The following is a 23,769-nucleotide window of genomic DNA, read 5'->3' as shown; positions in this document are numbered from 1 at the left end:
TGAGCCAAGCCGGAGGGGAAGTAGCTCAGAGAGGTGTTACTGACCCTGGGTTTCCCAGGGTGTCCTCGGAGATACCTCTTCCATAAGCTTGTTTCTTTTCTTTTCCTTTTTTTTTTAAACCCACCTCACTTCTGAAAGTCTGATCCCTTGGTAATTGTATTAATGTCTCCCCATCATATACCAACTGTCAATATTCCTGACACACACATCCCCCACTTGTGAGTCACCATATATCACCTTTTGCTGGATCCATCCTTTCCAGCCCCCTGCCTTACCCACCCCTAGCCTGCTACTGGTCCTTGGGCTAGGGGGTGGGGGTCACAGGGTTCCTCAAAGCCATCAGTTGTTCCCGGCCTCTTACCATTGAATAAGGATAATGGGGCTCTGCCAGGGGCTGGGGACTCCAGCCTGATTAAGGATCCATGCTGCCCAACCTGCAGGGCCCTGCCAGCCCCCTACCCCAGCCCCTAGGAAGCAGATGGTGAGCCACTAATGAATGAGCCTGTGTATTTACCAGCCTCATGCCGGCTGCAGAGGAGGCTTTGCCAGCCATGAGCACAGCAAATGGTCCTAAGCCATGACCAGCACATCCCTGCCAGCTTCTCCACACACCTCACAGCCACCCCAGGATCTCCAGATCCTGCACCACCAAGGAGGGCACCCCAAGGCATGGGCTGTGTCCTTGCTGAGCCTGCTTCTTTCTGAACTCATTTGCTCCTCAAGCCACACTCTATAGGGGTGTTCCAGCCAGCCCTGTCCCCACCCAAGTACAACAGCTGAGGACAGTGGGAGGCAATAGTGGCTTTGCCAGCCTTCTGGGTCTCTAGGATCGAAGACTACAGAGCAGGTTACATGTTAATGAAAACAGCCAGATGAAATGGCCTGACAAGGACAGCCAACGCTGGACGAATTTTGAGCACACTTCTACCTTGCAGAAGGGATCTCAGGCTAAGCACTGATGCTTTCAAAACTAGCACCTGATTCTCTGACCATTTAATGATCAGCACCCCAAAACAAAACAAGTGTACACACCTCTTATTTTAAAAGCCTTAGGTTCTTGGGGCGTGGTTCAGTCGGCAAAGTGCTTGCTGCAGAGACTTAAGTTGAAGACTCAAAACCCAGCTCAAAACCTTGCCAGCTGTGGCGCTGGGTGAGTTAGCCTGGGAAACACTGGAGAGCTGGTCCTGGTGGTGGAGGGCTACAGTCGGTGAAGTGCATGAGAGCTGGTGGGTTGACCAGGCTCTGACCCAGGGCTTTGAGCTGTCCCATCCCAACATCTATACCATCTACGAGCTGCTGGAGTGTGTAAAGGGGCCTGTCCTGCAGATCCAAGCTGCAGGATCTCCACGACACAGGACAATAGGCTTTCCAAGAGGAGTTTCCGAGAGGATTCAGTATTGATGGTGTAGCAGAAGCCAGAGGCCTTGAACCAGACCAATGCCTCATTGCAATGAACATTTGCAAGTGAAGGTGTGTGAACAAGAGGGTGCACTGTGGGACCGCTGTGACACGTAGCAGCTTCCTTGGTGAGATGTTTTGTTCTTTTTTTTTTTTTTCTTTTTGTTGGGGAGGACCAGGGGGATGAGTGGGGTTGGGATGCATGATGTAAAATTCACAAAGAATCAATAAAAAGTTAAAAAAGAAAAAAAATCCAGGTGACATGGTACACTTAAAACTCTAATACTGTGGTGGCTGAGGCAGAAATATCCACAGGGCTCATCAGCCAGCTGAGCTTGACTGGATAGTTCTGGGCCAATGAGACACTGTGCCTCAAAACCAAGGTGTAGAGTGCATAAGGAATGACACCTAAGGTTGACCTCTGGCCTCTATTCATATATGCATACAAAAACATGCACACATACACAAAGTCTTGGCGTTGCCCCCTCCCGCCAACATTGCAGTCACCCACCACACACATTTCCCATATAATTTCTAGGGGCCCTCTCTGGACTAAGGGTTAGAATTCCCTGTTTAGGTCTGAGGCCATTAAGGAAACTGTTTTTTTGGTCTAAAAACCCTAAGCTCAGCTTACACTATCTTCTAGGGATTCTGTAACCTTGAGAAAGCCATGTGACTTTTCTGAGCTTCTATTTCCTTGTCCTGTGTTCTGTGAGATAGTGTTTGAGAAACCGGGGAGATGTCACCATACAGTAGTGACAGTTATACACAGCCGAGTTGTGCATGTCAGCTGGAGTGGGAAGGAGATGAAGGTAGAGGCTGGGAGATGCTGAGAACCCAGGGACTCCATGGCACAGACTACCCTGAACACAGACTGCTTTAGTGACAGCTAGCCCAGAGGACCACAGTGATGGTGGGATCAGGGACAGATGCTGTTGCTATGGTCACTGAGCATATACCAACCCAATGTCACTTCCCCTGGAGATGATGGGACTGACCTTGGAGAATCCTGGGGAAGCTGAGCTCAGCATCTCTTCTGTTTTCCTGTTTCCACACACCCCAAGCAAGTCACCTGGAAGGTAGGCGGTACAGCAGCCCTGAACCAAGCAGCACGTGCCAGGCAAACTCCGGGTCAAACACATCATGGAACAGGAAGTGACCTGCCATCCAGCAGGGCAACCCTTATTGGGGAAGGTTCAGCCATGTCAGTCTCCTCATAGGCCTCTCAGGTCATGACCAGCCCATGTTCAAGGTGTGTCATGGCTTCATCTTCTCACTCACACAAGCAACACCAGCACAAGAAGGTCCTTACCGTGCAAGCCTGCTGAGCAGAGATCAAACCCCATAACCCACATGAAGGAGAGAGCAACTTCATGAAGTTCTCCTCCGACCTTGCCACAGAACATATATCCTCCACCTCATCATGCACTCACCTACACAATAATACCAAATAAATAAAACTTTAAGCTATTGTAAGAATACACAGGCTCACCCACTCCTAGTCCTTATGAAGGCACACATGTCACATAAAACCAAAACTAAACACATCTTTTCTCTTTTTAATCTGTTTTTCTTACTTTCTCCCTTTCTTCTTTCCTCCCTTCCTTCCTCCCCTCCTTCTTCCTGGTGCTGGGGATGAATTCGGGACTTGTGTACACTACACAAGTGTTCTAAGGCTGGCCCACAACTCCACACTCCTGAGCTTTTCTGTAAAATCGTTTGTTTGTTTATGTGTATGGGTGTTTTGACTACATATATATCTGTGTACCATGCACATGCCTGTTGTCCATGGAAGCCAGAAGAAGACATCGACACCCTAGAATTGGAGTTGGAAATGCTTGTGGGATTCTATGTGGTGCTGAGAATCAAACCCGAGTCTTCTGGAAAATCAGCCAGTGTGTATAAGCCCGGAGTTGTCTCTTCAGCCTTTTTGTTTTTTGTGTGGTCAGGAACACGGAGTTGGTGAGGAAAAGGCATTGAGGACTATCTTGTCTACACAGGGAACCCCAGGCCAGCCAGGACTACAGAGTGAGGCCCTGTCTGTAAACCACAAGATGAGAGTCTGTGTAACGTACACTCAGCGATGCTGGATGTAGGCAAGACATCCATTCCTGGGCCACTACCTATGTCCCCACCCGGCAGCACGATTACACATTTACTTCCCAGGGGTCAGATTCTCCAATGTCCAATACCCAGCTCTAAGACAAGTCAGGAAACTGCCATTTACCCAAGAGGGAAAGGACACAGCCACCCCCAGCCTGTACCACACACCCTGCACCCAGGAGGCAGACAGCCCGTGTTTTTGCCACCGGGTGAGTGGGCAGGCCCTGAACAGTTCAGCAGCTGACAGATTCTTTTTGAACTTGGCTGCCAAGCTGTCAGCCTCAATGAGGGGCTGGAGATACTTTCTGTGTCCCAGATGGGAGGCAGAAGACCCAGGGTATGGGGTGTTGAGATGTGGGGACATAACACCAAGTGCTATTCTTACAAAGACTTGGGATTTAGGGGTGGAGAGAAGTGGGGTGTGGAGAATCCAAAGGCAGTCAATCCAGTCTTTCCCTTCTCCTTGGATTTGGGGAGAAACTGTCCTGGCCTTGATAGTCTAGAAGGCACTAAGCACACTGACTTCCTGGGTGCCTTTCCCCTAGCACCAGTGCTGTGTAATCTGGGGTTGAACCTGGCCCTATCTATACCTTAGTCCCCCCTACTCAGGAAATGACAGCAGGAGCAAACAGACCAGCTGTGCAATCACTATCCTGAAGTTTCAAATTCTTCATAGTCCTCACTCCCTTGGCGGCTTGGAAGGAAGGGAACACAGCCATGCCTTCCTCCCCAGTGGCAGGGAGAAAGCTGAGTGCTGGGGGAATTTGCCCTAACAAATTATTTCCTATTTCTTGGTAAGAAAAGTTGCAGTGGCAATGAATTATTAACAAGATGGAAACGGAGATTGTGTTTGCTGCTGGTCCTAATTCGGATTGCCCTGCCTCCTTAGCACCTTTCCTCCCCCCCCCCGCCCCCCCCCCCCGCTGAGCTCCTTTCTCTGGCTAGCTCTCTGTATCCTTCTGTGGGTTCATTGATTTATCCCACCTTCTTCCTCTGCCCCAGTCAACAGCAAGGTCACCTGCTTCACTCTCGAGAATCAGCAGAAACCCACTTAGAGTGACAGCCATCCAGGGAGACGTATTCTGTGGGGACAGTTCTCCTGGCAGGGAGGACAAGCCATCCATGCTGGGCCTGATCCATAACCCTTTATCCTAGCATCCAGAGCCTTGGTAATTGTCCTCTTCCCCCAGACCCAGCCTCAGTGACCATGTCCAAGGCAGAGGTCTAATTTGGACCTAGAGTCTCAGACCACCTTCCAAGCCTGTCCTGGCTTTAGCCCGAGTCAGCAAAAACACTTCTTGGTCCTTCACTGTGCGGGGAAGATTTGGAAGAAGACAATTGGAGCCCTTTCATTTCAAACCTGCCTACCTTTGTTCTCCTTCTAGAACCTTCTATGTGCAAGAGTAAAAGTCCAGGAACACAGGGAGCAGGAACCTTATGACACCATCTAGCAACGGCTTTATGTAGTGCCACTAAACAAACCGAGCTGGGACTCTAACTGCATGAGTGTTGTGTCCAGGTAGGGCTGTGGGCTCAAGCAGCAGCTGAGGAGATGCCAACCCCACAATTTTCAGTCTGTTTGGGGTTTCTGGCTTTAGCAATGTTTTCATCTTTCTCATCCCTAAAGACACCCTCAACAGTCCTTCAGAGTACCTCAGGACACAGGGCTGTGAGTGTGGCCTGACATCCAGGAGAAGGTCTGCTGGCTCAAGGTGGAAAGGCAGACCCTGTTCAGACTTGCCCTGCCTATAGGGACACAGCCCAGCATGGCTGGCTTCCTCCTTCAACAGAGCAGCCACAGGGAGTGGGGGTGAGAGTTTTGCCAAGGCAGTGACTACATGAGGGTTAGTTAATCTCTCCAAGAACTCAAAATTGTCTTAAAAAAAAAAAAGGCTCCATTCTGCTTTGCCCTGGGCATATGTGAATTCTTCCCACAGCCAGACTTCCAGGAATGTTTGGGGTGGGAAACTCTTTCCCAGTTCTGAAGCGTGCCTGGCACCCAGCCGCACAGCCCCCACAAGCAATGAATGTGCTCCAGGCCCTCCATGTACCACCTACCAAGCAGAAACATGTGAGCCCATGCCTCGGAAGAGGATAGTCTTTTACATTTGCATACATCTAGACACAGGGTGCTCACTACCACAAATGGCAGGCCTCCCTGACTGGATTGCTCTGTTCAGAGACACTTTGGCTGTCTATCTTGCACATGCTCTACAGTGCCTATTCCAGGACCCCTTTTGTGTTCTCATTATACCATTAAAATTTCTAGTTCATTAGAAGAAGGTGAGAGAGGGGCCTCATGAGAACAAGCTTGACCCTCCTGACTTTTTCTTAGAGAGGGTTTTGCATATCTCAGCTGGTCCCAAACACCCTATTTAGTTCAGGTTGACCTTTGACTCGACTCTTGATCCTCTGGCCTCTACTTTTGAGTGCCAGGATGACAGGTGTGGACCAGCACGTCCAGTTCATGTGGTGTAGGGGATTGAACCCCAGGTCGAGTGCATCTTAGGCAACCTGTCTACCAACTTATACAAACCCAGATCCAAGCCTTCTTCACCAGGATCTCAGCAGGCTCAAAGTTTTCCCCCAGCTCTTTCCCACCTGTGGCAGCTGCACACTCCATCTCTGAGCTCACACTCTGGGTGGTTTGCCCTCCTACCTATCTTCCCCTCCTTTAGAGGCTCAGCACCTGAGCAGATCAAGATATTTACTTAAAAAAATTTTTTTAACAAGTAAATGAAAGAAAAGAAAAAGGGGTGGGAGGAGGAGAGAGGAAGAGGGAGAAAGGGCAGGCTGGGAAGAGGGCTTGGAGAAGAGGAAGCCACTGGTAAAGTGCATTATTGATTGGAGACTTAGAAAATGCTTAGAGGGTAGGAAAAGCATACCGTTCTTTAAAAGCCTGTGCAAGGCGTAAGCTAGACGCAGGCAGCCTTCCCAGAGAGGACCTACTCTGCTGACATGAATATTTCATCACCAGGGGGAAAGGCAGGCTGTGAGGATTCCAACCCAGGGTGGGGCAAGGGCAGCGTAGCATGGCCCCTCCAGATAGCCCCAGGGCCATTAGAGTACTGGTCATTCCGCTTGCTGGTGGCGTCTGTCCTGGGCTTGCTTGCTGAAGACTAGGGCAATAGGGCTGGAGCCTGGGACAGACACAGGCAGTCAAGGGTGAGGCACCCACAGGGACAACGTACCTAATCACCACTAATTAACTAGTAACTCTGTCCCAGCCCCTTGGCTTCCTCTCTCCAGCTCATCCTCCGGCTGATATCAGGTGCCTTGTGTAAAGTAATACCTTGTGTAAACACATACCTTGCCCCCTTTAGCCTCAGCACTTGGGATTCTCACGAGCCCAAGCCTTGAACCCTAGTCCTGCCCATTTTCCCCAACACAGCTCATCTCTCTCTGCTCTCCAGCCTCTCCAATTAGTCTCTGCTTCCTTTTTTGGGGAAGGTCCATTAAGTGTGTGTCAGACATTGAGAGACAGTCTCTCATTGGCCTTGAATTTTCTGAATAGGCCAGGTACCAGTGAGCCCTAGGTCTGGGCAGTGAGCTTCAGGGGTCCACCTGTGTCTGCCTCCCCACAGCCAGGGTCACCAGCACATGAATCACCAATTCTCACTTTTGTGAGGGAGTCTCAGGAGCCACTCAAGTCCTCAGCTTCCTTGTCAGCTTCCTTTGCTGACAGCCACCTCACCAGCTTCTCTGTCTTTTCTCAGACTGGGCACTTCTATCTGAGGGTGCCATCCAGTGGCAGGTATCTGAACAAGCATCCCTCCCTAAGCACTTCCCTGACCCCTCCCTGAGGACACCTCCTTGGCTCTGTCCCAGCGGCCTATTTGTACACTTGACCATAGTCTCACAGAATGATATCTTTGGTTAACAGCAGGCAGGCTTTGTGACCTCCTCAGGATGCTCTGAGAAGACAGGACAGAGTGTGACACATGCAATGTACTTAGGGTTGCACAGCAAGAGCCTCTTCAATGGGTCCCCTCTCTGGGGACCTTAGCAGCCAGAAAAAAGTCTTAGGCATGACAGAGCACCCAAACAGATTGGAATGGTCCTTGCAGAGGGCCTTGGGTGGTTTCCTACTTCTTTTTGGGGAGTTAAGAGATGTGGCAGTGCACAAGGTGGGGTGCACTGGGCAGCTGCAGGCTCTGTAGGTGAAGCCTCAGATGGGAGTGAGACTGAGCCATCGGTGCAGATTCATTCTTCTATGCATTCATCAGCTCTTGTCAGCCACTCGAATGTCACTCTGCAGAAGCAGCTTCAGACATCAGACAAAAGGAAGGGAGACGTAACAAGGTTTGTGGGTCTTAAGTTCAGAGATCATTTCTGGGTGGGGGACAGCAAACTAATCAACTAACCAAACAACCAGTTAGCCAATCAACTAACTAATCAACCAGCCAACTAGCAAAACAATTAGCCACCTAATCAACCAGCCAACCAGCTAACCAATAAGCCAATTAGTCACCCAACCAACTAATCAGCTGTGAGAGTTACTCTTCATCATGGACTTAAGGGGATTTGAAATTCCCTAGGAGATACATTTCTGAGCATGTCTGTGTTTTCAGGGAGGTTTAACTGAAGAAGAAAGCCCCATGTTCTTCATCAACCACGCCATGAGTATTAGTCCTAGCTGCCGAGTGGACCAGTGACCTGAGCATTAGTGTTCCTCTCTCTGTGCCCCTGACTATGGGAGGTGGAGTGAGCAACCATTTCACACTCCAGCTAGAGACTTCCCAACCATGATGACTGTACCCCCAAACTGTGGTCCCAAATATGTTTATTTCATCAGTTATTTTGTCACAGCAAAAAAAGAAAAGTAGCTAACACACCAAAGAAAGATCTATGCATGCAGCTGAGTTTGGGGCACCTGGAGATGGTTGGTCAGAAGGACAGCACAGATTCTCTGGCCCACCCCACAGTGGAGGCCCCGGGGATACTCACAGCCACAGCACAGCACAGATCTCAGGGATTTCCTGGGCAATGGACAGCTTACTACTATTCAGGAAGATCCAGAGTGCCAAGGGCAGGACTACTGCCTCCAGACCTCAGGTGGTGGGATGGCTTCCCATCTTGAGGAGGGCAGAGGCATCAGTGGGACCTTCTGTCTCCTCAACATCCCTATTCTCATACCTTTCTCCAGGCCCAGAGGATTCCAAGCTCAGGTGAGCAAGCAGGCAGGATTGCCCAGTGCCAGACAGTCAGACCAGGAACCATTCCCCGCCCCCTGCCCCCCCTGTTACTCCCTGCACCCTCTATTTTTAGGTCCATTACTGTCCACTGGTGGGTATAGTTCCACCACTCCATCCCCAGAAAGGCAGATCAGGTTCCTCTAAGCAAAGCCACCTCGCTTTCGCTGGAACTGGTGCGTGGGAGATTGCATGCTTCCAAATAGACGCAGAGCAAGCGAGTTATCAAATAAGTGGATTAGCAGGCTCCATCTCAGCTCAAAGAGCAGTGGGCGGGAAAACACAGCATCGCTCCTCCTCAGCCTCCTTCCTCCAGGGCTGATGGGGACTCTGCTCACCACACACACACAGAGATGATAGCTACCTCTGGCTCCCTTTCCTTCTGAGATAATCAGAGAGACTCCCATCAGCCGCGGAGCCTGGGTGGACACTGAGGTTTACAGCCCAGCATGCTAGCAGACACTATGAGCTTGGGCAAGTAACTTGACCTCTCTGACTCAGAGATGGATTAAGATGGATTCATATTTAAAATTGCTCATGTTTAAGATATTTAAAATATCCTACCGTGTTTCTGTGTAGATTCAGTTGAACTAGTTTATGTTAACTGCTTAGTAAACACTAGGCACTCAATAAGTGTGGCTCAAATGAGAGGGAGGTTTGGAATCACAATAGCTAGATAGCAAGAAGACACACCTTGACTTCCCTGAGGTTAAGGTCCTGGCAAGTACTATCCTCTTGAGATGCATCAATGGCCACCAGGGTCCACAGCTGGACTCTGGGCTGTCCCACATGGGAAGTGCCCACAGAGTGTTCAGCTTTGTGTTTATATGTGCATACATGAATGTTTGCACACATACCCAGGTCCTGTTCCAGAAAGCCCTATAGGTTCTCAGACGATTTTATGGTTCTGTAAGGCAGGAGGCTCTATTGGGGCTTTCCTGCTGAGACAGGAATGGGTTTTGTCTTTGGTCCTCCTAGGTCATCTTTGGTGTCTGGAAGGAGGATGCTCCTCTCTGTCGACCAGTAAGTAGGATGGAGGGAGTCAGGAGTGCAGGGGTATACACTCAAATCCCCTCATCTATTCTTCCTCTTTTGGGGAAGGTAGAAATGCTGCAGCTATTGCAGAGGGCAGACCTGTCCCAAGGAGCTGGCCCAACACTGTATCAGCCACACAATGGTTAGTAAAGGTTCTGGATTGGGGGGCACTTTGCCTCCCCAGCACCACTGACTCCCCCTCCTCCTCCTACTGCCCACTGCCTCATGATCCCCCAGAGGGGAGGGCCCCCTGCAAGAACCTGCAGCCTTCCCGGTAGATGCCTCTCCCAGCCTCCTCTTCACCTTTGCCCGGCAACCGTCAGTGTGCCTGGTGACGGGGATATACAGGGTCTTGGTTAATTTCCACTTATTTCCCTGGGCAGTGCTTCCAGTCAAGTGGACAAACGACTTGGCGGCAGGAGGGAGATGGAATGGGGACTGAGGAGGTCTGAAGTGTCCCCAGAGACATAAGACAAACTACACTGGATCTTCCTCACAAGAGGGGCAGTTCTAGCCCGCTCCTGCCAGGGTTAAGATCTGGTTATCCAAGAGGGAGTCCAATTTCAGCCCCTTCCTGGGAGCCAGGTCTCCCCACAGCTACCCATAGTCACAAGAGCCACTGAGGCCTGTGAATAAATGAGGGGAAGAAGGCTTGGGAGAGACAAGTGGGCAAGGCTCTGAAGGGGATCCTGGCCTTGGTTGTGCAACTTTGGCTAAGTGTCTCCATCTCCCTAAATGTCCCTTTCCTCATCTGAGTGACAATTTTATGGAGAGGATGAAAAGGTTATATACATCAAGTGTAGAATTAGGCACAATATGTATGGTGTCAGGGGAGATGGGCCAACCCCGAGGGGAGCGTTCCCAGAATCCTACATCAAGGACCATCAAAGGTGCTGACTTCAATGATACATGTTCCCTCCACCACCGCATCCTGCCCAGCCTGACCTTACACCCTCATAGTACTGCTACAGGAAAGCCATTGCTGGCAGGGCTAAGAGTGAGATCTCCAACTCCTGGTGTCTTCAAGATTCAGTTCAAGGAGGTAGCTCTGGTGACAGAGGTGACAGTTTGTGAGGGCTCACCTAGGTGAGCCAGGAAGTGAGCACATTAACCTGCTAACTATGTAGGAGCAGCCAGCTCCAGCCCTCAGCTGCTATAGGCAACCTCCGGCTTATGTCCCATGTGTCCTACCATGTGTCACTGTGTGAGATCAAATCCAGGGTGTGAATAGGTAAACGGAGGTCCAGGGTACAGAGCATTGTGCCCCAGGGCTTAGACTTCATCAGGAACCTAGTACTTGCTAAGGACGGGATAAATCTCAGGGACCTGTGAACAGGTCCAGAGGGATACCAGCAGCCAGTGGCCAGCCACTGGTTTTGCCCTGAGTTGGATCCACTGCCGTGTGCTTATCAAGAGTGGGGTTCCTCTGGCCTTGGACAATGTCCAGTTGTCTTAAGTTTGGAGGGAGTATATATTGACTTAGTATTTACTCTACAGCAGCACAGGGTGGGAACTGTTCTGGATGACTAGAGAAGGAAAGGAACAGAAGGGGACCTGGAGAGCTGATGGGGGTGGGGGTAGAACACATTCATCCCACCCACCCATTGACCCTCCACAGGGAGTCAACCAACATCTGGCCTACAAGACACACTAGGAGAAGCTGACTGGAGAGTGCAATGATAAGTGGTGTGGTTTCCTGTTCTCAGGCCTCATGAAGGCACAGTAGCAGGAGCCTGCTTCTCTCCACCACCCACTTTCTCCTGTCCTCTCCTTTGGAATCTTCCAGGATTTCCATCTCTGACCACTGCCCCTGCAACTGTCTGGCATTTTGACTGAGGTGCCATCTTTTGCCTGTTGTCTCTTTGTGTTTGTCACATTTGCTCTTCTAGCTAACTCTAAAATGGAAACACCCCCTTTCTCTCTGGGCATTCCTTTGATGCTGGATTCTTGCCTCACCGCATTCCTAGAAACATAGAGGCTTGAAAGTGTCACCCCTTTGGGGTTGGGGATTTAGCTCAGTGGCAGAGTGCTTGCTTAGCAAGCTGGGTTTAGCTGGGTTCAGTCCTCAGCTCTGAAAAAAAAATACCAAAAAAAAAAAGAAAAGAAAGAAAGAAAAAATGAAAAAATAAAGAAAGAAAGTGTCACGGCCCATTTCCAGATGAGAAACCAAGAGCTTGGAGTCACAAGGCCTTATTCAAAGTTCCATAGCCCAGAGGGGGTCAGTCTCACAGACAGCATAGGAGAGGCCACATGGCTGTCTGTCCACCAAGTGCCTGCACCACCTAAAGGCATAATACTCAAAAGGAAATTCTTTTTTTTTTTTTTTTTTTTTGGTTTTTCGAGACAGGGTTTCTCTGCATAGTCCTGGCTGTCCTGGAACTCACTCTGTAGACCAGGCTGGCCTCGAACTCAGAAATCCGCCTGTCTCTGCCTCCCAAGTGCTGGGATTAAAGGCGTGCGCCACCACCGCCCGGCTCAAAAGGAAATTCTTAAAAACTAGGGTAAAGCTGTGGAGATGGCTAAGTTCATAGTGTTCACCTTGCACACATTAAGCTGTGGGTTCAATCCCTAGTATGGCATAAACCGGATGTGATGTCTCTTGCCTTCACTTGTGAGGTGGAGGCAGGAGGATCAGATGTTTAAATTCAGCCTCAGCTACATAGCAAGGGCTCTATGGGACCCTGTCTCAAAAAATAAGCAAATAAAAATAAAAACTGGGATGTGGACAGAAAGGAAGCAGAGCTCAGGAAGGTGGTAGGCCGGGGGTCTCTAAGTCCTTGGTACTCTGAGTAGGTACCTCTTCTGGGTCCTTTTGAGTCCTCACTTCTTTGAAGTCTGTCAATCACCTCAGGATGTCTGAACCCAGTGTTTCCCATCAGAAACGTCAGAAGCATCAATGACCTCCATGGGCCTGGCATTCAGTGGCAGCACAGCTCCATCCTTTCCTGTCTGTCCATAGCAGGAGACTTCTCTGTGCAACAAGATGCCCTCCTAGGATCTTTTCTTGACCTAGAAGGCCAAAGGCTGGTGCTGGCAACTCCAAGACATTGAAATTGAGTTAAAGCAGAGTTGATCAATCCTACAGCCATCAGGGGTATGGAAAAGTGAGTGCTTCCAGTTTCCCTGGATCCTGGTCGAAGTTCTGAGTTTTCCTCAAGGCTCAGCACTCATCCCTCCTCTTCCAGGAAGCCTTCCTGGACCATGGCATCCCTCTGTCCATCCATCCATTTGTCCAACAAACCATTCTCAGGCATGAAAACAAGAGAGATGCACTCCATTGTTGTTGTAGCTGTTGCTGTTGTTGTTTTGTTGTTGTTGCTGCTGCTGCTGCTGCTGCCATTTTGGTTTTTTGAGACAAGGTCTCTGTGTAGCCCTGGCTGTCCTAGAACTCACTCTACAGACCAGGCTGGCCTCAAACTCATAGAGATCCACCTGCCTCTGCCTCCCAAGTGCTGGGATTAAATGTGTATGCCACCACTGCCTGATGGGAGACTCTCTTGTTAGAGTCCTATGAAGCAAGTACTGGTGACAGTGTCTTGGGTGTGGTCTCCTAGGAGCTCCACCCTGAGGACTCAAGGTTACATCCCGTGTTGAAGCTTACCCGGTGTGAGACTGTAAACTGTCGTATCTCTGGAGGCTTCTTAGACAGATTGGATGTTGACACATTTCAACATGGAAAACTCAAGATAATGGGATGAGCTACAGGCTAACGGTCAGATCAGTTCTGACTAAGCACCTGCAGGTTTTAAGACGTGCTTCCTATTCAGGCAGGTGATGAAGTGGGCAAGCAGGCTTTTGGAGAAGCTGAGGCGTAGACAGTGGTCCTTTGTTTGTTTTGCTTTGTTTTGTTTTTGAGAAAGGGTCTCACTTTATAATACTGGCTGATCTGGAATTCAACATGTAGACCAACCTGGTCTTGAACTCATTGAGATCCACCTAATTCTGCCTTTTTGGTGCTGGGATTAAAAGCATGTGCCCCGAAGCCCAGCTTTTTTGTTTTGTTTTTTGTTTTTTCAGTTAAAAATTATTCTGGGCAGTGGTGGTGTATGACTTTAAACCCAGCACTTGAGAGGGAGAGGCAGGTGGTTCTCCAAGTTTGAGACCAGCCTGGTCCACAGAACAAGTTCTAGGACAGTCAAGGGACCACAGAGAGACCCTATCTTTAAAAACCAAAAAAAAAAAAAAAAAGTATTTTATGTGTATGGGTATTTTGTATTTTGCTTGCATGAATGCCTGGGTACCTCATGTGTGCAGTGGCCATGCAGGCCAGAAGAGGGCGTTCGATCCCTTGGAACTGGAGTTAAAGATGGTTGTCAACCGTGATGCAGGTGCTAAGAATCAACCCTGGCTCCTCAGCAAGCACAGCCAGCCCTCTCTCCAGCCCCACCTTTGTCTATTGAGACTAGATCTCATCTGGCTCAGGCTGGCCTTGAACTTCTGGTCCTCCTGCCACAACACCTGTCAGCAACTGAACTTTGGGCTTTGTGAATGCTCTGCACTCCAGCAGCTGAACCACATCCATTGCCCAGTGTGGAGAATTTGAATGGCTTATTCCAGATCACGGAGCCCAAAGTAGTAATGCTAAGATGTGCTTCCAGGTCTCTAGCTGTCACCAAAATAGATCTCTGCCCTAGAAGCAGGCACTGTCTCACTCACACAGACCCTGGTCTTAGTACCATTCCAACCAGCTGTTCAAGGTTGCAACCCAAATGACCTCTGCCTGACCCCAAACCTTTCTCTCAGGACCCCTGGGTCCCTCTCTCTCTCCTCTGTTCCCTGAGCAGTGATCAACACTCCTCTTAAGCTGTAGAGATGCCAAGGAAACTGCAGGCCTCCTGAGCCTTCAGAATAAGTGTTCCATCATAGGCCAGCCCCTGCCTTTGTCTGCATGCCCTACAGTCTAGCTTAGCCTGTCTGGGGCAGGGCCTGGGTGTCTGTCTTTCAGGCAGGTGAGGCTGGGGGCCAGGGACCACACTCTGGCAATGAGGCTGCAAGATGTCTGGGCACACTCAGTCCTTCCTCCTCCTCCTCCCCTCCCTCCTCCCCCTCCTCCCCTCCCTCCTCCTCCTCCCCCTCCTCCCTCCCCTCCTCCTCCTCCGTGCCCTCTGGGGCTCCCTCCTGACCCTCAGCTCTCATTGAAGTTTCGCCCAAGAACCCTCTGCCGAGAGCTCATCCCTATTCATTTTCCTCCTGCGCTTAGAGCCGATAGGTTTTTATTTATTCATTTTTCTTGTCTTTTATCCCCTCCCCTTCCTCACCAGGCTGGAATTTACAATTCAGTTCTCTAGTGGCCTTGCTGAAGGACAGGAACCTGGGAAAATGGGCTGCAACCTGGGACTGAAAAGGACAACTGCCCTTTTGTCCTGTCTTGTACTCTAGGGGTGTTCTGGGGTTCATGTTCTGTTTGTCTGGATGCTGGGACAGGAGGATTGCCAGAGAGTGGGGAAGAGCTAGCTTAGAAGACCAAGAGGGCACTGGGTGGTCTGGCTGCCACCAGGGTGCCCTCTGCTGGCTAGTTAGGCACACCTGCTCTGGCTTAGGGTGTTCATCTACCACCTGCTGCCTGTAGACAAGAAGTGCAGACCGGATGTGGTCAAGGCTGGAGTGAAGCAATATACTCCAGGGAAGCAGAGAAACCCAGGCAGCCACCAAGGGAGTAATAACAATGGTGACGTAAGATAATTACGGCCATTGCACATTAAAGCACTCCCCTGCGCTTGCTAGTGCCTGGCCCAGCTGTCTCCCTGCCAGCGCAGTGATACACCTACAATATCGTGTTTTATTGAAACAGGAAGAAAACCGAGGCTTAGAGAGGGAAGCCACGAACCCTGGTGGGTAAGCATGCACTCTGGCCACAGACGAGTTTCTGGCTTGCCTGCTAAGCTTCTTGACCTTGGCATGACTTAAGCAATCTTTCTAATCTTGAAAAGGGGATTAGACTGGGGTATACCTCGCGGTCCCTCCACCTGCCCCTGTGGCACGACACTGTCCCTAGTCTCACACTTGTAATCAAAGGCAAAGCTGTGCTTGCCTGTCACGGAATGTCTGCAGCCATCAAGCAAGTAGTAAAATGCTGAGGGCGCCTTCTGGACTTCCCACCCATCCAGACCCCAGAGCTCAGCATCATCAAGGTCACAAGCCAGGAGAAGGCCCCGTATTTGCTTCTGGTGGTCATCTATAGCTCCTACACCCTTGAGTAGAAGCCGTTTCCATGAATTGTCCCCAACCCGGGAAATGATTAATATTTAAAAGACAAAATCATGTTGAGACTCTGCCTGGGAAATGTGTGGTTGAAGCAGTTCCCACAGGAGCTGAGGTATAGATGCAGAATGGGATTCCCTATAGCCTCAGCCCTAACTTTCAGGGCCTTTGCCTGCCTCGAGCCAGCGTGGTCTTTCAGTGCCGACAATGTCCATACATAATCCAGTCTTGGCTCCTAGCCCTGGGCTGTCTTCTCTCTTTCTCCTTCCCTCACTCCCTCCCCTTCTCCAAGCTGGCTCAGACCCAGCTACCACCCACAGTGACAGCCTCATCACCATTGACAAGCCCAAGTGGGGATCTACCTTTCCAAGCTAGCTGCTCTGCACTGTGACTGAAGCCACCCCAAGGGACTGAAACATTTTCAGGAGTCTGGGCTGGGGACACCAGGTTGACTGTGGAATAAGCCCAGCTTTCCCCAAGGACACTCAGAGGCACCAGCCACCTACAGGGTGACATCGGACCCCCTCTCGCCTGCTCCTCTGGCTGTTCTTCCCAGCCTCCACCAGGAACAGGCTGCTGCGTCTGGCAGGCCAAGCGTAACTCGGCAGCTTCACCACTTTCTGCTGTGTGACCTTGGCCAAGGGCCTTCCTGGAAGCCCCCACCCCCACCTCAGTTACCCTATCCGTAGGACCAGAACAAACAAACATCTGGGACACCTTCTCTGTGCCCAGTCTGATCTTGAACAACATGTATCCAGAGAGCCATTGACCTCTTAATGTACTGTGTTACTACACTCGTCCTACAGCTGACAGAGCCGAACCCGGAGATGGTGACACCAGTCTGAGACCTGTCTCAACATTTCACCCCATTTCAACATTCTGGCATTGTTTAAGGTAGAATCAGCCTGGTGGAGCCCAGGGGGAAGCCCAATAGAATAACACTGCTTGGGCTTTAGAGCCCACATTCCGGGCTCTTGTCAAACACTGTTCTTCCCACTGCCCTCATTAACAGTGCCTAAGCATTGAAGCTCCCGATAGCTCCAAGACCCCTTCTTCTCTAACTAAGGGGTGACAAGGCCTGAGCACCTACCTCTCGACTAGGGGATAGCACCAGCTAAGATGCTGCACTATCTATCCAGCCTGATCACCCCTGAGCACTGCTTCCGCCTTTGACATTCCTTCCCAAGCCTCCCAGAAATTGTCCTCTGCAAAATGCCTGGTGGGTGCCTGGTATGAGCTGGGATCGAGATGCTGTCTATGCACTAGACTGGACTGGACAGGTTGGGAGGGTACGCCACTGGGGCAGGGTGAAACCATGCAGGTTGGAGGGTAACCTTGCAAATAGCATGCAGATCTCTGGTCTGAGTGCTGACTTCCTGCAAAGGAGGAGGGGTTGGCTTTGAGTCAAGGAACTACGACTGCTGTGCAATCCCTGGCAAGAAACCATGCCAGGGTCAGCTGGCCAAGATGCTTCCACCCACAAAATGTCACTCAACCCCTAGGGTCCTCGGAGCAGCTTGACTTTGGCACTTTTCCATGGTGGGACTTGGAGTTGGTCTTGTATCAGGCAGGGCCCTCTGGTTCTGCTCAGCCACCCCCAGGTCTGTCTCTACACACTGTCCCCCACCCCTCAATTCAGTGATAGAGAAGCCGTGGGCTGACTTACGTGGGAACAGAACCTTTCAGGGGGGTCTCCGCACGTGATGCCTGAGGGCTCCACTTTGACCTTGACATAATCCTTCAGGCGCATCACCTTGGGCTGGCAGGCGTAAAACTCCCAGGTGGGGCCCTCATCTGTGGTAACCCAGGATTTGCAGATGTCATAGTCCCCAGAAACCAGCGGGAGGCAGTGCAGGAAGAGGGCCAGCAGGCGCAGCATGGCTGCGCAGTCCAAATGGGTGGGGCCCAGAGGGGTGCTGGTGAGGTGGTGGTGGGGTCAGGGGGCACTTGGGACCTCAGCATGGAAATGTCACATCTACCAGGCGACGGTGGCTGGGATGTACCATTGACTTGAACACTGCAGGTCTGCCAACGGTGGGAGCTTGTGCTTTCCAAATGGCTTATACAGAAAATCCAGAGCCAGCGTTTCTCAGGCTGCTGATGGGCAGATCAAAAAGTTGCCTGTAACTTGGCGTCCTCCTAACCTTGGTGTTACACCTCCCCTGGAGGTGAAGCTGATCAAATCGGGCAGACTCTCAAATTGTGACAATGGATGGTGGAAATGGGATAAGGAGGGAATCCGCAGGGATCCGGCATGGGGCTGGATCAGATTGCTTTTAATTTTTGTTCTTCCAATCAATCCGGGTTTTTAAAGAGCCCTTAATGTGCAGCATGCTCCACACAACTGCATAGCAGCCTGCATGGTGAAGATAACACGAAATCAGGAGGTGTGCGTGTTAGCTGGAAACGAGACCCCTCTTTGGGACTGGACTTGGTCTCTCAGACCAATAAAAAAAGATTTCTTTTCATATGGGCTGAAAGTGACAATGACCGTGTGACTGGACTATAAAAAAGCCACTGAAGTGTTAACTGGAGAGGTCATTTGCCTCTGCTCTGGTGGGGGGCAGGCCCAAATTGGGGGCAGCTGACCTTGGCTAGTAGCCATCGGCCACTTATTGTGAAATCCCAGAGACTTCAACTCTCACTTCATCCAGGTACCTGGGCTCTGGCTTGGCTTTCATTGTGAAGAGAGAAGAAAGAGAATGTGTTCATCAGCAGCACCTGCAACAAATTAACGGGGGTGCAGTTAGAGACACCGAAGAACAAAAGCTGTCTGGCAAAATGTGTACAAAAAATAGGTTGCATTAATGCAGTCTCCAGAGAAAGCTGGGCTATTTTGTTCTTATTAATATATGAGTTACATGTTTAGAGATGGGCACACTATTAAAAAGGTGGTGTATCTCCTCATCGTCTGTAGGGACATTTGTTCAGTAGAAGTGGCCTTTCTTGAGGATCAAGAACTTTCTAAAGCATTCCCAGGAGCTAAGGCTTAACAGTTGCTTTAACACACTAGGCCAGACCAGTCAAAATGTCCACGTTGTTACAGGAGGCCCTGAGCATCCAACTGAGCAGACTGTGCTCCTACTGCTACAGCCCAATAGGGAGGTCTCTGTGTGGGCCACCCACAATCCGCTCCCTGTCACCCACACCCTGTGAAGCCATGAATTAAATGAGTTAACAGCGAGAGACTGGGATGCTGTAAGCTTCCACAGGGATGCTTTGTTTTGTTGCGTTAGACTCTGACCAAGGCCAACAGTTTCAATCATTTTAGGAGAGTAGCATCTATTTTAAGCCAGCAGTAATCATTTAAAAGCAAAAATAGATATAGCTAATAGAGTACTGTGTCTAGAAACACGTGACTCTCAGACTCTAGTGTATTCTCCCAGGAGTATGCTACATGGGAGAGTCAGAGTCCCGGCCAGCATGAGATCCCCACCAGAACCCTGGCTAAGGGGGACAAAGGTTATTGTGATGGATGTAGAAAACAAGGAAGTAAGTAAGTAAATAAATAAATAAAGTATGTGTTATTAATTATTCTGGGTATAATGCTCACAGTTGCTGCATTTAAATTCCCAAACCTCACATATGGCCGCCTGACTCTCACCTGAAGGAAGCCCCTGTCAGCCATTGTATACCACAAGTCCCAGAGGAGTTAATTGTGTTTACATGAGACATTGCTACTCAGACACAGCACATTCCTGCCCACAAACGACAAGCAGGAGGATGGGACATTTTGGTTTAGCCTGGCTGCTGAGAGCTCCTAGCTCAGAGATAAGCCCCCAGTCAGTGCTCTGCTGCAGGCTGCAGTGGGCCTCATCCATCTAGGTTAAGACGGCCCCTGCCCCCTCTTGGGATGAAGGACTCCTAATATAGATGGATGAGAACCCAGCCAGACCACACTTCACACCTCTCCTCTGACCGCTTAAACAGAAACCTGCTCTAGACCCCGCCCAGGGCTCGCTTCTTGCTAGAAAACTCTCTGGAAGAACATGACCAAGCGTCTATTTTTTTCCTAATCAGAGAAAATGTAGTAAAAATAAAGTAGCATGGGCCCCGGCAATGGTTTGGACGTTTCTAGCCAAGCTCTGAGCTGCCCAGAAAACAGCATGCCCCTAATTAATTCTTCCAGCAGCCGGCTCCCGACTGTTCACTAACAGGTAGGGCGCTCCTGACGGCTGGGGACGACCAGAGCGCCAGGCTGCGGCTCTCAAGGCGGGCCCAGCTGCCGGCTTCATCTGCAGGGCCAGCGGCTGCTCCTGGCTGGGACAGCACTGGATTCTGGCCCAGGTGGGGAGGCAACGAGGCCCTGAGGCCGGAGCCCCAGCGAGCAGCAAGCAGGGCAACTTGCAAATCTATTAATTGCTTTGCAATTTTGTTGGCTTAAGCACCACACATTCCCTAGAAAATGAGGGTGGTGGTGGGGGAACAACAAAATCTGCCAGGGGAAAATGTGTTTACAACCCGTCAATCAGTTGGGCGTTGCTGGCATCGAGGGGGCACTGTGAGCTCGGCACTCAAAAATTACAGTAGATTTTTGCCAAAAAGAAAATAAAGGGCGGGGGACTCAGGCAAGAGTCCGCGGAAAAAACGAGGTGGATAGCAGGGAGTGAGGAGCCGGCAGGGGAGAAATTCCGAGTAAGAGGTTGCATCCTCGCGGATCGTTTTCTCCTTGGAAAATAAATCTTCACCTGATATTATTAAGAAACTGCAGCTCTCTGAAACAAATGGAATCAATGCGCTTTATTTTCTTTTAAGAGTCTTCAGGAACCGAGGGGGTGGGGTCTGATAGCCTGGGTATTAAAACTCGAAAATTAGATTTTATCAGGATTTCTGAACTCAGATTTCTCTGTCTTATTGAATTAGCGCCTTCCCGAGCTGGCCGGGCTGCCAACAGGCTCTTGCCGGAGTCTCGAGCTGTGCGCTCTCCTTGTGGAAAACTTGCCTCTGCGGGGCGCAGGGTCCCTGGGGATGGGAGGGGGGAAGGCGTGGGGAGGAGGGGGAAGTCCACCGGAGGTTAATTCTTCTACCCAGTCTGGACAAAGGGTAGAAGGGTGCGTGAAACTTGCTTTGGAGGCCGTAGGAAGAATCGGGAAAGAAAGGGGAACCCTACGGGCCGGCGGTTACCTCCCCCCCGCCCCCACCGCACCCTGGGTTTCCCCACGCTCACCGCTACCTTGGTGTTCGTTCGGGTTCGGGCGTCCCGGTGTCCCCAGTTCTGGGAAGGGAGCTTTCTCCAGACTCTGGTTTCTCCCTGTCACCCTCACAGCGGCTGGGAGGGCCCCAAAAAGTTAGGCTCTTGGGGGCGGGGCAGGGCACCCAGCTCTGAGGACGTGTAGCTGAGGCCGCCGCGTGTAGATCCCCGAGGACGGGCGGGGCTAGCCTGAGACTTGCAGACACCCAGTAGTCTGGCTGAGTCCGCGCTGAGCTTGGGGCGCGTAGACAGTGGCGTGCACCGCACACAGAGCACAAACCGCCGCCGCATTTTGCCTTTCCGAAGTTCAGTACAAATCACCGGCTCAATTAATAATCACGCCTTTAATAAAGGCCAGGCTAGCATCCAGGCTGCCCCCTCATTTGACATCACCTCCCTTAATTAAAAGACACCGAGCAAAGCTACTGGGAGTTATTTGCATTCTTTTTCCCGGCGCCGCTGCTCCGCGGAGACCCTGTCGCCGCCACCCCTCAGCCCAGACCCGTAACTTACTCCGTGGCCGGCGGACCCAAGATCTGGAGTCCGCTTCCCGCCTTCCCGCTGCTTCTGCTCCCTCTGGAGTGCGACTCCCCACGGTGGCGGAGCCCCCTCTCCACCTGCCGACCCCCTCCACAGCACCGAAGGAAGTTTCTAACCTGCCTGGCCAAGAGTTCTCCTTGCGCCTTTAGAGCCCGGAAGCGACTAAATTAAGGAGGGGAGCGCCAGCAGAGAAGGGTTAATCTACTTTTCAGAGACACAAGTAAGCAGCGTTATTGCAACAGCCCATCCTCTCCCCACACAGGCGCACAGGATAGAAAAAACACGAGCTGGGTGGCGGGGATCCCAGAGAGAAGACTAGCTACTCTACTTCTTAAAGATACTGCACCCGGCGCGCACACACACCCCTCTTCCGCGGCTCCAGCCCTCCTTTAGTAGCAGCCGCCACCAGATAACTTGGCGTCCGAGCCTCGGCTGGGTGGCTCGGAGTGACTCCCCGGCCCGGGGAGAACTGGCACCATCACCAAAGCCTTTTCAAAATGAAAGCACCCTGGCGAAACTGCGGCGCCTCCGTCCCCGCCCGCCGCCCTGGCGCTCCCCGCTCGCCTTACCCGGGCTCGGAGCAGCTTCCCGGAGCGAGCCCCGAGAGGCCGGAGACCGCCACCCTCTGGCGGGTGCTGGGTGGGCGCAGGAGCCGCAGGGTTGAGAGCTGGAGACTCCTGCCCCGCGCCGCCGCTGCGGTGGCCACGGTCAGATCTGGGCTGGGGAACCCTCGGGCCGCCGGGGGGCCCGCCCGCAGCCGTCCCGAAGACGCGGGTCAGGGAAGGGGGCTAACCGCGCCGCTTGCATCGCCCTCCGGGCCGATCGGGAGGTCGCTGCTAACAAGTGCAAACTTTTGGGCCCCCTGGGCAGCCAGGGGAGAACCTGCACGCGCGCCCCACTCAGCCCCCGGCCTGGGTGGGCTTCGCTGCTGCTGGTCCAGGCGCCTGAGCATCCCCCTGGCGCGGCGCCGGCCAGATGGCGGGGCGCCTCACCGCCCCCCTGCACTCCGCTCCAAGTTAATGCCGAGGCTAAATCCTCTTGCCATCACTCACGGTCACCATCGGGGCTTTTATCTCCCTGTCTGATCCGGGCTGCGTAACTTCCTCTGTGTGGCTTTAACACACCATCCCACCACGGAGCAACGGTCTTCTTAAAGGTGCAGGAAGGAAATACTGCGAGGCTCCGGGGATGAGCTCGGCCTGGGGAGGGGCGCGGCGAACAGGGGTGTCCCGGCGGGCCCGCAGCCAGGATGGCCCCAGCAGGCGGCCGCCGGAGTGAGCCTGCTGTGGGGGGTCGCTGCCTACACATCGCCTGGCGGCCCAAGGACCAACCCGTCCCTGAGCTCGGGGTGCATCCTCAGCGGACTCGGGTCAGGCTCAGCGGAGCTGCATCTCCCTTCTTCCCAACTGTGGGGCCTGACTCGGTGCCAGCGCCCAGGGGTGTGGGGGCTGCCCCATCGGCACCAGGGAGGGGGCCAAGTGAGTCAGCCCCCACCCCCCACAGCCAGGGCTCTAGGCTGCTGGCTCCTCGGTTCTGTCTCTTTCTCTCTGTGTGAAGTACTGCCACCCAGAAGGCCCTGAGCAGTGGGTAAAGGGGTGGGTGGGTGGATTTGGGGAGCTGGGGAGGGGGAGCGCTCTGAGCGCACAACCAAAGCCTGAATACCAGCTGACACATCGCCGCCTCCAGCCTGATGGGCCTGGCTTTTGACGGAAAAGCCAAGCCAGCTCTGCAGGGAGCGCAGAGTAGGGGGGCAGGAGGGCCTTTGCTGAGGAGCTCTCTGCCTCCCCGAGGCAGGCCTGGGAGGACCACGTGGGAGGATTCCAGCAGAGGCCGGGCAGAGGCCACTGAGTTGACTGCGCTAGGGCAACCCAGTGCTCTCTTCAGCCCTCTGGAGGCTTCGTGCCAGGCTGCGTCCAGGGCTGTAGGAGTGCTTCCCGGTCTTCCCAGGGGGCTTTGTGAGTCTTTTGGGGTGCTCCTAGTCCTCTTTGGGTGGGTTCTTGTTGCAGTATTTACGGAGATGTCATTTGGATGCATCAAGAACAAAGGACCTGGAGGGGGTGGGGAGAGAGAGAGAGAGAGAGAGAGAGAGAGAGAGAGAGAGAGAGAGAG

General features: G+C 52.0%; 1 protein-coding gene across 8 annotated transcripts in view; it reads right to left on the bottom strand.

The window, feature by feature from the left end:
* Ntng2 (netrin G2) overlaps nt 1-22,297 on the bottom strand; it is a 58,033-nt gene extending 35,736 nt beyond the window's left edge. For 5 of the 8 annotated variants that reach the window (XM_028757070.1, XM_028757071.1, XM_028757072.1 and 2 more), the window contains exons 1-2: nt 22,230-22,297; nt 17,596-18,650 (exon numbers count right to left, since the gene is read on the bottom strand). In XM_028757070.1, coding sequence (XP_028612903.1) covers nt 17,596-17,808 — 213 coding nt within the window. In that variant the 5' untranslated portion in view covers nt 17,809-18,650; nt 22,230-22,297. Of the gene's footprint in view, nt 1-17,595; nt 18,651-21,102; nt 21,201-22,229 lie in introns of those variants that run through there. The other 3 variants (XM_028757068.1, XM_028757067.1, XM_028757073.1) reach the window with 3 other exon arrangements.
* Between the last annotated feature and the right edge of the window lie 1,472 nt (nt 22,298-23,769).

This window comes from Grammomys surdaster, unplaced genomic scaffold, assembly GCF_004785775.1.
Source record: "Grammomys surdaster isolate TR1022 unplaced genomic scaffold, NIH_TR_1.0 126133, whole genome shotgun sequence".
NCBI lineage: Eukaryota > Metazoa > Chordata > Mammalia > Rodentia > Muridae > Grammomys > Grammomys surdaster.
Note: the sequence above shows the minus strand (reverse complement) of the source record. Positions and strands in the feature narration are given on the sequence as shown.